Below are 13,932 nucleotides of genomic sequence, written 5' to 3'. Positions count from 1 at the left end.
ACAAAAGCAGTAGCTCGAGGAATAAATCACTGTTCACTTCAGCTTCGTAATCGATTGTACCCCCACTTTATTGTGTTTTGTGTGGTGTTCCTATTCAATCAACGATGGAAGGCCTTATTATGTTGGTTTTAATTGAGAAGGTGCATTATAAGCGGCGTACGAAATACCGAAGCGGAGACAAAATGGCGGCATGTTGTTTACGCCATGTGCAATAATCTTGGAGCTCAATGACACTCAAGTACGCAATTTTCTGCATAAAAAGTAGTCTGGTAGGTGATATTATCACTAGTTCGTTTCAGTGGTAGTCATAAGGTCTTTAGGGAGTAAATTCAGAAATTAGTTCATGAAAATTTGGCCACATTTCTGTGAAAACGATATCGGAAGTGCATGCTCTGTTCGCGATGACATCGCCGATGTATTTTGAAGTGGAGAATTCCCACAGTATGTGCAGTGAATCGGCATGATTCTGTTCGCCTATTATGTTTTAGTTCTACGATTCTTTCATGAGTAAAAAGTAGACATTCTAAGCAATACAATAATGTCACTCCCATAAAAATTGATTGGAAATTGAGGGAGCTACGGCATTCTGTTCGGCAACTGGCAGCGCTGAAAAAATACATTGCATACTGTACAATACCAAATGGCACATTTTAAAAAGCGCTCATTGGACAACGTAGGGAATCACCAGAAATGACGTCATCGCTGGTCTAAATAGAAAACTACGGTGGCGCAGTAGAGCACAAGAAAAGGTTTAGCATTAACTTCGTCATGCAAGCTTCAGCAACAAAACGATTTCTCATGAATGATTTATTTGATCATCATCAGCTTGTTTCCCCTGATAGATAAAAAAATGATTTACAATTTCCATCAAAGTTTTCTATTTTGTGTATAGTCACATGTTATTCAACTGGCAACAGGCAAGGAGCCAAGCAGTTTTGAATATTCGCGGGAAAATACTTCGTACTTGTAAACGAGGCTATGACAATGAGTATCCTCATTCATGGCATAAACTTCCATGTTTCGGTAAATATTTTCATACGATGATTTCACCCGAATTATGGTCAGGATTGAGGAATGAACAGTGGCATAATTATGTCAACCAAAAACATTGGTACCGTAGTGAACGCAAAAGGATATCAAATACCATGGAGCATGCCATTTTCATGCATAATGAACTAAACACCGGGAAGATATTAATGATATTAACTCAGCTGAGCGCCAGGCCCTTGGGCCTCTTGTTAAATGTTTTGTTTGTTGTTTCTTCACATGTAAGTCAACTAATAGTAATAATACAACACAGTGTATACGTACATATACCATCTAAACCATGGGAGAAATGCAGTGTAGGAATGAAGTGTATCAGCTACGCTATGACATGTATGATGCATGCCAAAGCGGTATACTGTATGTCAAACATTCGGATTTGGTGACAGAAAATGCCCTAACAGTTTCGTTACAGCAAAAGCTATGAACTTGAAATTTAGTACACATGACTCCCTACGTCATGTAACCTCTGACACCGAATTTCGATCTGATCTGGTACTCAACTTGGCCACCAGGAGGCCAAAACTAAAATAGGTAAAAAGTGCAATATCTCGTTTATTAGTGACTTGTTTTTGATGATATTCTTATGGTACTACTCCAAGCAACGATACATCACATGTCATACCGACTTTGGTTTGACCTTGTACGATGTTTCTTGACCAGGATGAATTCCAAAGCACCAAATATCTATACGGTGAGCACAATGGACCCTGGCCGTTTCATTCATGAATAAGGAGAGTGAAATGTCTCCCTCAAGAATTAGAAGGGAGACCTTCATTTCTCCCTTAGAAAAGTATTGGGAGACTTCTGCCTAGTGATATCCCATTTATGGTGTGCAAATCATGAGCTCTAGTCACGTGCCAGACGCATGGCCCCTCTGGAAAACCATTAACAAACCCCTCTTCCATGCAGTCAATTTGCATCAACATTAGCGTAATGTAACATGGTTACCTGGAAGCGCAAAGTTGCTCTGCTTTGTTCATATTCGGCAGTGTCTGTGAGCTGAGTTCACGTGAATGAAATTTGTAGTACCGTGCCCTTATTTGGAAGACTGTCTGTTTGGAAGATATCAAATCATCTCCTACCTCAAAAAGTGAGATTCTGTGAATATGATTGGCTGATACACGTCACGTGACTGTGTGGTATTCGCAATGTTGCCCGCTCCAGCTGGTCGACATTTTACCATGTCTCCTGGCTGGGCGACATTCGGCATGTTACACTCCGTGGCGGGCAATATTTATATATGCCAAGAGTATGTCATTTCTCGTGGCAAGATTGGCAATCATACGATACTGCCAATACACCTAGACATCATGAGCTTTTCTGTCCAGTTTCGATCGCATATAAGTTGATATGTGCTGCGACCAGTGTTATCTCCAACGTCGACATCTCTACGTTAATAGCCGATATCAACTGACGTGCCATCTCCTGGATGATGGTGAATCTAGTGTGCCCGCCGCCCCTGGTGTTTCTATTACCCAAATAAGTGTAGGCCTATTCTTAAAATATACAATGACTTTTGATACGAGATTATGAATATTGCCCTACACATCGGGTAGCATGCTGAATGTCGCCCCGCTGGGATGCAATGTCTCCCGAGGCTTTGCATCCTGGCGGGGCAACAGACGGCATGTTACCCTCTGTGGCTGGCATTGAATATAATTTCGAAGCCCGCGAAAGTGGTTGCTGCTCTTCGAGTAGTGTATATGCATAATTTATGTGCTCTCGCTCTTCAGTGATGGAGGCGCGGTAGTTGAGTACCTGATAAGAGCGCTAATGACGCATACTGTTCGGTGGTAAGTCGAATCGGGCGACGTAAGTATCGGATGTGGTCTCAAGGCACTCTAACATCGCCCAGCTGATGAATTGAGGTGAAATGTTTTTTGAATTGTTCCCTACATACATCGCCTGCTGGTCCCTGCATTGACCTTGTGGATGGTCCCTGCATTGACCTTGTGGACGGTGCACAGCATTGACCTTGTGGACGGTCCCTGCATTGACCTTGTAGACGGTCCCTGCATTGACCTTTTGGACGGTGCACTGTGTTGACCTTGTTGACGGTCCCTGCATTGACCTTGTGGATGGTGCACAGCGTTTACCTTGTGGACGGTCCCTGCATTGACCTTGTGTATGGTGCACTGCGTTGACCTTGTGGACGGTCCCTGCATTGACCTTGTGGACGGTGCACTGTGTTGACCTGGTGGACGGTCCCTGCATTGACCTTGTGGGCGGTGCACAGCGTTGACCTTGTGGACGGTCCCTGCATTGACCTTGTGGACGTTGAACAGCGTTGACCTTGTGGACGGTCCCTGCATTGACCTTTTGGATGGTGCACAGCGTTGACCTTGTGGACGGTCCCTGCATTGATCTTGTGGACGGTGCACAGCGTTGACCTTGTGGACGGTCCCTGCATTGACCTTTTGGACGTTGCACTGTGTTGACCTTGTGGACGGTCCCTGCCGGTGAACAGCATTGACAGTGTGGACGGTCCCTGCATTGACCTTTTGGACGGTGCACTGTGTTGACCTTGTGGACGGTCCCTGCATTGACCTTGTGGACGGTGAACAGCATTGACATTGTGGACAGTCCCTGCATTGACCTTTTGGACGGTGCACAGCGTTGACCTTTTGGACGGTGCACAGCGTTGACCTTTCAGACGGTCCCTGCATTGACCTTGTGGACGGTGCACAGCAGCAGAGTGTACTAAAATGTGTTGAAGCATGTTTCTTGAACCCATCACGTGATTGTTTCAGAAATGGTGAAGCAAAATAGTGGTCAATTACATTGCAATTGACGCAAAATTCAGCCTGATTTTAATGTTACTGCATACATGTAATGTAGTATTCTCTTCACAGATATTTCGTCATGGTGACCGCTCGCCCACTGGTACATACCCCAATGATCCATACAACAAGGACATTGAGTCAGGCAAGTTGTGGCCAAAGGGCTTAGGACAGCTCACAACAGTAAGTCAACATTCTTTCTCCTCTCCATTCGACATGTTTTACTTTTGATACCTAGGTTATGGTTACTAAGATACTGGATACCAAATATTCTAGTCTTCTATCTAATTTACACTCCACGCAGTATTGCTTATGGGCAAGTTTAAGAAGTCTGACACTTTTTTTATTTATTTCACATTTTACTGAATAAAAAAATCTGTGTAACTGAAATCTTAATAATGCCTAGTATTTCCATTGAGGAAGTAGGGGCCTACAGTGGAACCTCCCTTCGCCGACACCTCTATTAAGGACAACATCTCTATTGCTGACACTAGTTTTGGTCCCAATTTGATCGTTTCCATTCAATTTGACCTCTCCAATCAGGACACCTCTCCATTAAGAACAGCACTTGTCAGTCCCAAGGGTGTCCTTAATAGAGAGGTTCTACTGTACTTCATTATACAATAGAAGTATGAGAAATCAATAGAGCCTAACAACAGAAAGTAGTTTTTGTGTTGAACAGAACGATGGATTTTGCAAAAAACTTACAAATTTTAAAAAAAATTCTGACAAGAGCAATGCGCACAATCTCCTGCAGATCACTGCATTTAAAGATAAGAATGTACATGTATACTTAAGTTTTTAAAAGTGTTCTGCCTTTAATGGGCCATGTGCCTGTCCATGCCAAAGATTAGCTATAAAATTGTCACTGCATGGTGCATCCTCTTTCAGATTGGTATGAACCAGCACCACATGTTGGGCCAGTACTTCCGGACACGTTACGATGGCTTTTTACCTCGGATATACAACAGTAAAAATGTAAGTATCAATCATCAGTCTTGTCACCGTGACAGGCCTCGCAGGTTTTCATAAAAAACACACTGGCCAGGTCCTGACCCTGGTGTATTTTTGGCAGTTTCCAGAACCAAAGCCATGGATTGAGATCGAGTCGGGCATATTTAAAGGTAAAGTAAAATAATGCTTTAATTTGAGTGAATGATCAGTAGTATTAAATTTTTTGTCTAATGTTTGGCTCACCGTTCAGGGAGTCTATACAATACCGCTGTGTCCGGCGTCGTATCCTGGGCACGTTTCTTAACCGCTAGGGCTAGATGGCTAAACCTTGGTGTGATGGTAGCTTTGGGCAAAATGCCCAGGCTTATTTTTCTTTTTCGCAATATGACCTACTTTCTGACCTCCAGGCGGCCATCTTTGAAATTGGTTTTTTGAAACTAATGGTTGTACGTAGAGTGACAACATTTTTATGGTGTGTGTATCTAATAAGGTTAAATGACATATCACCCGGGTTTTTGATTTGACCTACTTTTCAAGGTCACAGAGGTCAAAGTTCACTAAATCACCGATTGGTGGCACGTTTCGATTCTATTTAGAGTTAGAAGGTTCTAAACTTGTGAGGACATATATCTAGTAACCCTCTATTCTACCCCAAAAATTTGTCCTGCTCAGACTTCAAATATGGCCGGCAAGTCAGATTGAAACCAAATTTCATGTGATTTTAATCGATGTAATTTCTACAACGTCTCTGATTTTCAGTCAAATCCATTGACTGATATGGCCGCCAGGCGGCCATCTTGAAAATTAAACAAAGTCCTATTTCTTCGAAACTAATGATCGGGTTGCAACCAAACTTCATGTTATTATGTATCTATGTACTCTTATCATTATCCCTAATTTTCAGTCAAATCCCATGACAAATATGGCCGCCAGGCCGCCATCTTGAAAATCCAACGAAGTCCTGTAACTCCTAAACTGTTGAACAGATGTCAACCAATTTCCATGTGACATGTACACTCTTCAATAACCCTGAAAATTAGTCAAATTTATAACCAAAATGCTATAGTTAGATGGTTACGGTTATTTTCTTTTGTGCCATTGAGCCAAGAAGAATAATACTATTCAATGGAATCAAAACTGGTGAAACTAGTCAGAAACTGTTCTCCCCATATCCACTGCAAATGACATGCATTACATTACCCGAGGTGAGCACATGGTCCCTGGACAATTTCATTTTGTTTCCATATCAATGCCGTCTCCAACTCCACCAGGCAACAGGCTGTTTTTCGTCGATGGTGCCACTGCCGTTTCTGGCCTGTGACATTGCCTATAGTGGTATTTTTGAGCTTATTACTTAACCCTATAACACCTTGAGGCGCCCTATGCCGCCCGCCGCCGATCCCCCTGGGGGCGCCCTATGACGCCCGCACACCCATATTCAAATTTCGCGCGCTTAGCTACCGATCTCCTTCAGAGCGCCGCCTATTATTAATCTATGAAACTTAAGCTTTCAAATGCCCGGATGAACAATGGTGGTTGCTGTAGAAGTTTTTGAGATATTTGACGATTAAGTTTTTGTTTCTCTTCAAGCCAGTAAATTCAGGTTGGACATTTGAATTGCTGAAATGGATCGTTTGTTTGATTCCGATTTGGATGTACCCAATCTAATAGGGAATTTCATCTTCTTTAAAATAAAGGGGACTTGTAATTCATTATTTGGAAGTTCACCTATGTCATTTTGTAAAAAACTGGACCCATCGCAAAAAATGTGATTTCCAGGTAAAATCACGTCGGGGCCCAGTGGAATAAGCACTTGCGCTGGCAATGGCTCTAGGTGTTATAGGGTTGATTGCCTCGTTATGGGTGATGTGAGATAGCCTACGCCCAGTATCGCACCAGTGTTTATACCCAACCTTAAAAAGGTGAATTCAGGATACATGGATGACGATCACCTGTTTAATGATGAATATCTCACTCACTGTAAATTCCTGTACCCATGGTGACATCTAGTTTTAATAAAGGGGTTGTGTGTAGTAAAATGTACGCCATTATGAAGTAAAAATTCTGCTTCTAGACACTGAGCTGAAGATGCCAATGTCATTTTTTTAAAAATTGGCCCAGTAGTTTCCGAGTAATCCGCATAGCACGGTCCGCAACTTCCCGTGCAAATTTGAAGTTCACGGATGCGTGGTATCAATGTGGAGCAGAATGCATTCGGCGATGACTCAGTCAATATGTGATCATTCGCATATCGATCGATCGCGTCTGACATGTCTGACGTAGGCTAACCATATAACAAAACAAAACAAAGACTAGAATGCCTCGGCAATGTTTTGTGAACTTTGCGAATCTAATGCGAAAGCAGCCATGTTTATTACTGAACGGTACTTCCTGTGGCAAAACGGCAAATCTTCGTTGATTGTTCGCGCTGCCGCTGGCTCGCAAGCCGGTACACTATGACGTAATAAGGACATTTGGCGGAAAATTCGAAACTTACGGTCATTTTCGAAAAAAAAATCATTATACATATTTTTTCTGTAACTTAACCTCGTTTTGGATATATCCGGCCTCATGAAGACAAAATTCCTGTTTTGGACCCCTAATTCACACAACCCCTTTAAATCATACAGTAGAGTATTTATAAAGTCCTCCAAAACAAAACGTAAGGCTTTACTATTTTAGCTGCTGCAATTTTCGTGCAAGGTCCCAAAACTGAAAGTGTGTAATATGAATTTGACCTTCCTTCATGTCTTCTGTTAGTAATTAAGTGGATTTGGAGGAGTAGGTTTGGGTTTGCTTGAAACCATGTTGTCAGTAAAATAGTAAAACCACCCAATTTCCATTTCTGAGTGAGTTGAAAACACTCATACGAGACCGCTGGTCGAGGGGTCCGGTTTTTCTAACGGCCAAACATTTCTAAAATTGTGGTGTGCCACAAAATCATTCAAGCCAATTTAATGATGGAAATTATGAAATCACATAATATGAAATATGGACACTCTTTTATCACTCTCCCTGAGGATGGGAGATCAACTTCTTGATACTTTGCTAATATCGCCTTTACTGAGCGAGGCTTGAACCTAAAAATGGCTACAGTCACTCATGAGTAGACCAGCTGTAAACTACTTTTTCAAGTGGCGTTCAAGTTTGATTTCAAAATGATCTCAGATCATCATTCAACCAGGTATGTGATAAAATATCATGTTGCAGGTTGTCATCCGGAGCACGGACGTGGATCGGACATTGATGAGCGCGCAGAGTCACCTGTCCGGTTTGTACCCTCCTGTTGGCACAGATAAATGGGACCCTGCTTTAGACTGGCAGCCGATCCCGGTACACACTGTGCCCGTGGATGAAGATCATGTGAGTATTTTGCTAGCAGTCTCATTCTTCTTCTTCAGCGTTTGCTTTGCACTTGGAGATCTTGTTCTCTTGGAGAGCATTCCTCCTCCAGGGTAAAATGAGCGTGTGCCACTGGGCACTACTGTTAAGTGCCAAGCAGGTTTATTGGCCCAGTGACTCTGTCTTCAGCCGGAGGAAGAGTCCATCGGGTAGTCTGTCACCATGCCGACTAAGCCAGCTTTTTGGCTCACCGTTGTGGCACGTTTCTAAACCGATGGAACTATGAACTTGAAAATTTGTACACAGGACACCCCCAGGTCAGGCGACCTCCGACACTGAATTTCGGTCCGATCTGATTCTTGACTTGGCCTCCAGGGGACCAAAAGTGGAAACCTAAAAAAAGTGTGATATCTCTCAAATATGTGACTTGTTTTGGATAACATTTTTGGTTCACCGTAGGGGAGTCTATACAACACTGCTGTGTCCGTCGTCCGTCGTCCTATCCTGTTTCAAAAACAGTGGCACGTTTCTTAACCGCTACACAGGACCCCCTAGGTCAGGTCTCCTCTGACAATTAATTTCGGTCCGATCTGATTCTTGGCCAGTAGTGGAAACCTAAAAAGTGTGATATCTCTGTTATGAGCGAATTGTTTTCAATAAAATTTTTGTTCTCCTAGCTAGGGTACATCACATAATAGATGGGTTTTTGACCTAAATTTCAAGGTCACAGAGGTCAAATGGCGTAAATTGGCTGTTTGAGTGTTACTATGGCACGTTTCTTAACCGCTACGCTAAAGCTATGAACTTGAAATTTGGTACAAATGACTCCCTACATCATATAACTGCTGACAGCGAATTTCGATCTGATCTGATTCTCGACTTGGCCACCAGGGGGCCAAAACTAAAAAATGTAAAAAGTGCAATATCTCGCTTGTTAGTGACTTGTTTTTGATGATATTTTTATGGTAGGTACTCCAAGCAACGATACATCACATGTCATACCAACTTTGGTTTGACCTATATACTATATACATGTAGCATGTTTCTCAATGAATTCCTAACCACCACATATCTATACGGTGAGCACAATGGCCATTGGCCGTTTCATTACGGTAGGTTCTCCTAGCAAGGACACATCACATATCATACAGGTTTTTGATTTGAGCTACTTTCTTAAGGTCACAGAGGTCATATGGCATTAATTGGCCATTTGAGTGTAACTATGGCATGTTTCTTTAACCACTAAAGCTATTAACTTGAAATTTGGTACACATGTTTTCCTACGTCATATAACCTCTGACACCGAATGTCCTATCTGATTCATGACTTGGTCACCAGGGGGCCAAAACTAAAAAAGGTTAGAAGTGCAATATCTGTCTTATTAGTGACTTGTTTCGGTTATTAGCTCACTCCTGGGGCGCTTATACGACACTGTGGCGTCCATCGTCGTCGTCGTCCGTTAGCGGAGCACGTTTCTTAACCGCTAGGGCTAGATGTCTAAAACTTAGTGTGATGGTAGCTTTGGGCAATATGCCCAGAGATATTTTTCTTTTTCGCGATATGACCTACTTTCTGGCCTCCAGGCGGCCATCTTGGAAATTGGTTTTTGCCTTTTTGAAGCTGATGGTAAGTTGAGTGACAAAACTTTTATGGTGGGTGTTTCTACAGGCATGAGAGTTTTCCTGTAATTTCCGGAAATCCGGTTATGAAGTATCCAAAAAGTTGGGTCCCGAGATTCGCGCAGATCTGCAATAAAAATTGGGGGGGGGGGGGGGGAGGTGTTGACCTGAACTGAAGAGCCAGCCACAAAACTTTCCGCCCGGCATCAAAATTGTCCGCATTATTCCTGCCAAAGCCAGAGCTAAACCCATCGAATCACCACGCGCCTTGGCATTCCCAAAGGCAGGCCGCATAATGTATATCGCGCTGTAGCCGTCAGTCTCTGAATCAACCGTGTGACTCGGCCTAGACAGTGCTGTACCGCCAATGGAACGCATGTGCAAGAGACTAAAATATTGATCGATGCCGTGTGGTGTCTAAAAATAGCGCTGACCTCATCTTTACCGTACAAACAGCCAACGAACTGACGAAACTTGGGGAATCCCCTCACAGCGCAAGGCACTGTGGGATAGCCTCGCCTCATGATCGAAATGGCGCCATGAACACTTACAGCTAGTTGGGTAAATAATGGTGAATTTTAAAAAGAAACCACGCATGAAATCTTTCTGGGGAGGACCCCCACACAATAAACAGAGCAGAATAACTCTGTAATTTGCCAGAAATTACTCCCAATGCATTTGAAATTTGAACTTCCTCAGCGAGTAAGGCTAAACCCTAAAGCCTTGAACCCTCCCCATCAGAAAAATTTTCTGAAAAACTTTCAGGTTGTGACCTCTCAGCTCACTCTCATGCCTGTTCTAATAAGGTTGAATGACATATCACCCGGGTTTTTGATTTGACCTTCTTTTCAAGTTCACAGAGGTCAAAGTTCACTAAATCACCGATTGGTTGCACGTTTCGTTTCTATTTGAACTAGAAGGTTCTAAACTTGTGAGGACATAGGGACCCTCTATTCTACCCCAAACATTTGTCCAGCGACGGACTTCACTATGGCCATCAGGCGGCCATCTTGAAAATTAAACAAAGTCGGATTGCAACCAAATTTCATGTGATTGTATATCTATGTACTCTCTACAACGTCTCTGATTATCAGTCAAATCCATCGACCAGTATGGCCACCAGTTGGCCATCTTGAAAATTAAACAAAGTCCTATTACTCCGAAACTAATGATCAGATTGCAACCAAACTTCATGTGATTATGTATCTGTGTACTCTCATCAATATCCCAAATTTTCAGTCAAAACTCATGACAAATATGGCCGCCAAGCCGCCATCATGAAAATCCAGTGATGTTCTAAAACCTCTAAACTGTTGAACAGATGTCAACTAATTTCCATGTGACATGTGCACTCTTCAATAACCCTGAAATTCATTAACTTTATAGCCAAAATGTTATACTTAGATGGTACTGGTAATTTTCTTTGGTGCCATTGAGCTGAGAAAAATAATATTATTCAATGGAATCAAAACTGGTGAAACTAGCCAAAAACTGTTCTCCCCATATCCACTGCAAATGACATGCATTACATTACCCGAGATGAGCACATGGTCCCTGGACCATTTCATGTTTTTATGGTACATGTAGGTACTCCGAGGTCACAGGGGTTGATTGGCATAAATTGGCTATTTGAGTGTAACTCTGGCATGTTTTTTAATCACTTTAGGTATGAACTTGAAACTTGGTACACATAATCCCCTATGTCAGATAACCTCTGATGCCGAAATTCGTTTTGATCTGATTCTCGACTTGGCCACCAGGGGGTCAAAACTGAAAATGCAAAAAGTGCAATATCTTGCTTATTAGTGACTTGTTTTCGATTATATTTTTATGGTAGGTAATCCAAGCAAGGATACATCCAGGCCTCTCAATTACATGCCGATTACTGCGTTTAACGCATTAATGATTTGCCAAGTTGCCCAAATTGAACCCAAAAAAAGGTGTCCAAATTAGGCTACTAAAATACACTCAGCTGAAAGTACAATGAACTGCACATACACAATGAAGTGTTCAAACGACGAAGTCATGCCAAAGATTTGAAAAAAAGCAGTCTTTTGATCATTTACCAACTTAATCAGGTTGATGAACTGATTCTGGCATGTTTACAAGGAGTTTCTGGTCAATATTTCCTGGAAAACACATCCTCGTGCATGTCAAACATTGTTCCCAATTTCCATCACGGTTAGTAGATGCCTGATTTGCATAAGACTTTCATATCGTCAGTAGTTTAGATGTATGGTGCATAACATACATGTACATGTTTGGCTCCCTACATTTGTAATTTGGGGACGCGGTTGTTACTCGTCTGTCATCTGCTGCAATGGACATCGTATCGTATCCCAGCACATGGTGAACTGTCACATAATACATCGTTGATTGCGTGTAACTTGATATCCATGGCCTGAATAGGGGAAGTTGTGTTCGGCATAAAGACCATCTTATAAATGGATATTATTCATCATATGAGGCCCATTTAGGCTCTTTAGTCAATTAAAACAGTGGACTCTGTCTTTATTGGCTCTGACAGTCTATGGAATTGATACTTTTATTTACTGCTGCTGTTTCAATGCAGTTCTAACAGATGAATAAAAACATATTTTTAGCTCACATGGGTGAGCTTATCTCATCACATCTTGTCATGGGTCGGTCTGTCCGTCCTCCGTCAACAATAGGGTCACGTTTGCTCACAGAGGTCAAACTCTAAAATTTCGGCGAAGGTAGCATGTTTCGTCACTAATTTTCCTAGACTCTTCGAATTTGATATGTAGACACCTATTGGGTATCTGTTCATATTAACAAAAACTCAGGTCATTGTGACCTATTTTCTAGGTGTTAATAGGTCAGGTCCTAAAACTCAATGTCAGTTAAATATCAAGAAACTTTCACTTTGTGATCATCTAAAAGGTGCATCATCGATTGATATGATCAAGATTGACATAGAGCAAATACCATTTTGATCTTGACCTAGTTTTCAAGGTCAGAAAGGCCAAACTCTAAAATTCCACTGAAGTTGATACGTTTCACTACTATTTGCCTGAGATTTTTCCAATTTTATATGTAGACACCTATTGGGCATCTGTGCAAGTAAACCCAATTTAGGTCTGTTGTGATGATAATAATAGGATCGATAATATGCACACTGACGGGAGATCGGCATGGTCTGTCACATGTCTGAACTCCCTTCTCTTTCTAATTCTTCATGTCATGCTCATCTAAATTTGCCTGTCTGGAACGTGTGTGATTTGTGTCTATTTAAAGGGACAATATAGGCAGCAGCTAGGCAGGCAAGAACGTTACACAAAGCTGCCATAAGGGGTCTCTCACATCTCACAGTACGTCGAAATGATTCAGGCTTGTACGAGGAATGTATTAAGTGCTGAATCTGACATGACCCAGGACCCTTACTGTGTTTACTAGTCACATGAAGATGGCCAAATTAGCCCCACTGCTCCTGCCTATAGTCCCCCTTTAAGATGCTATTGTAAGAGAGAGATCTTACCAAAGCTACTGTGATCTCATTAGGTCACCCTATGCTACCAAAAATGGTGCCAGGAACATTCTTTTCTATTTCCATTTAGTATAACCTGTGATCCTCGTGTTTATTTAAGCTGCTGAGAAGAGATGCCAATTGTCCACGCTACAGGGCCTTAATGGACAAGCTACTCAGGTCACCTTATATTCAGAATATGGAAAAGGAAAACAAGGTATGGAGAAATCTAATGTTGTTGTCTGGGCCATGTGAATATACCCTGGGAGGGGGGGGGGGGTCACTCCTCATAAAGGCTGTAGGACATTGGTGTACTAGAAATAGCTGGTAAGGGGGTGTTTTTGTCTCGGTCACATCAACCATGTCTGCGGGTCCTATACAGGGGGACAAAGCCAAAGGGAATTATTTTCCCCAACCCCGCTTAAAGCCTGCAGGAATCAATAAAGGTAAACCGTTGGTAGGTGTATGACGTGCAGGATTGTGTAACAAAATTGAACCAAAGGAGATGCCCTTTATGCGAATTACCAGGTAAGGGCATTGGTTTAGGTTGGAATTGACCCCTTTTTCGCTGCCAAAAGAAGTGGGAGAGAGGTTGGAAATCACCCAGGCATAAGACATCTGCATTTGAAGTAACCACTCAAAAAGGGGATTCTTAAAAATTCTTGTGTCTCCTTCAGTATTTTTCAATACTGAAGGCATTTTT

The 13,932-nt window shown here is 42.2% G+C and overlaps 1 protein-coding gene across 1 annotated transcript in view; it reads left to right on the top strand.

The window, feature by feature from the left end:
• Positions 1-13,932, top strand: part of LOC135500136 (prostatic acid phosphatase-like) — a 67,085-nt gene that overhangs the window by 5,775 nt on the left and 47,378 nt on the right. The window contains exons 2-5 of the mRNA XM_064791384.1: positions 3,900-4,010; positions 4,719-4,805; positions 7,992-8,144; positions 13,351-13,446. Of these exons, the coding sequence (XP_064647454.1) occupies positions 3,900-4,010; positions 4,719-4,805; positions 7,992-8,144; positions 13,351-13,446 (447 nt within the window). The remainder of the gene's footprint in view (positions 1-3,899; positions 4,011-4,718; positions 4,806-7,991; positions 8,145-13,350; positions 13,447-13,932) is intronic.

Source organism: Lineus longissimus, chromosome 16 (assembly GCF_910592395.1).
Source record: "Lineus longissimus chromosome 16, tnLinLong1.2, whole genome shotgun sequence".
In the NCBI taxonomy this organism is placed as follows: domain Eukaryota; kingdom Metazoa; phylum Nemertea; class Pilidiophora; order Heteronemertea; family Lineidae; genus Lineus; species Lineus longissimus.
The sequence above is the reverse complement of the archived record's forward strand: the minus strand, read 5'-3'. Positions and strand labels throughout refer to the sequence as shown.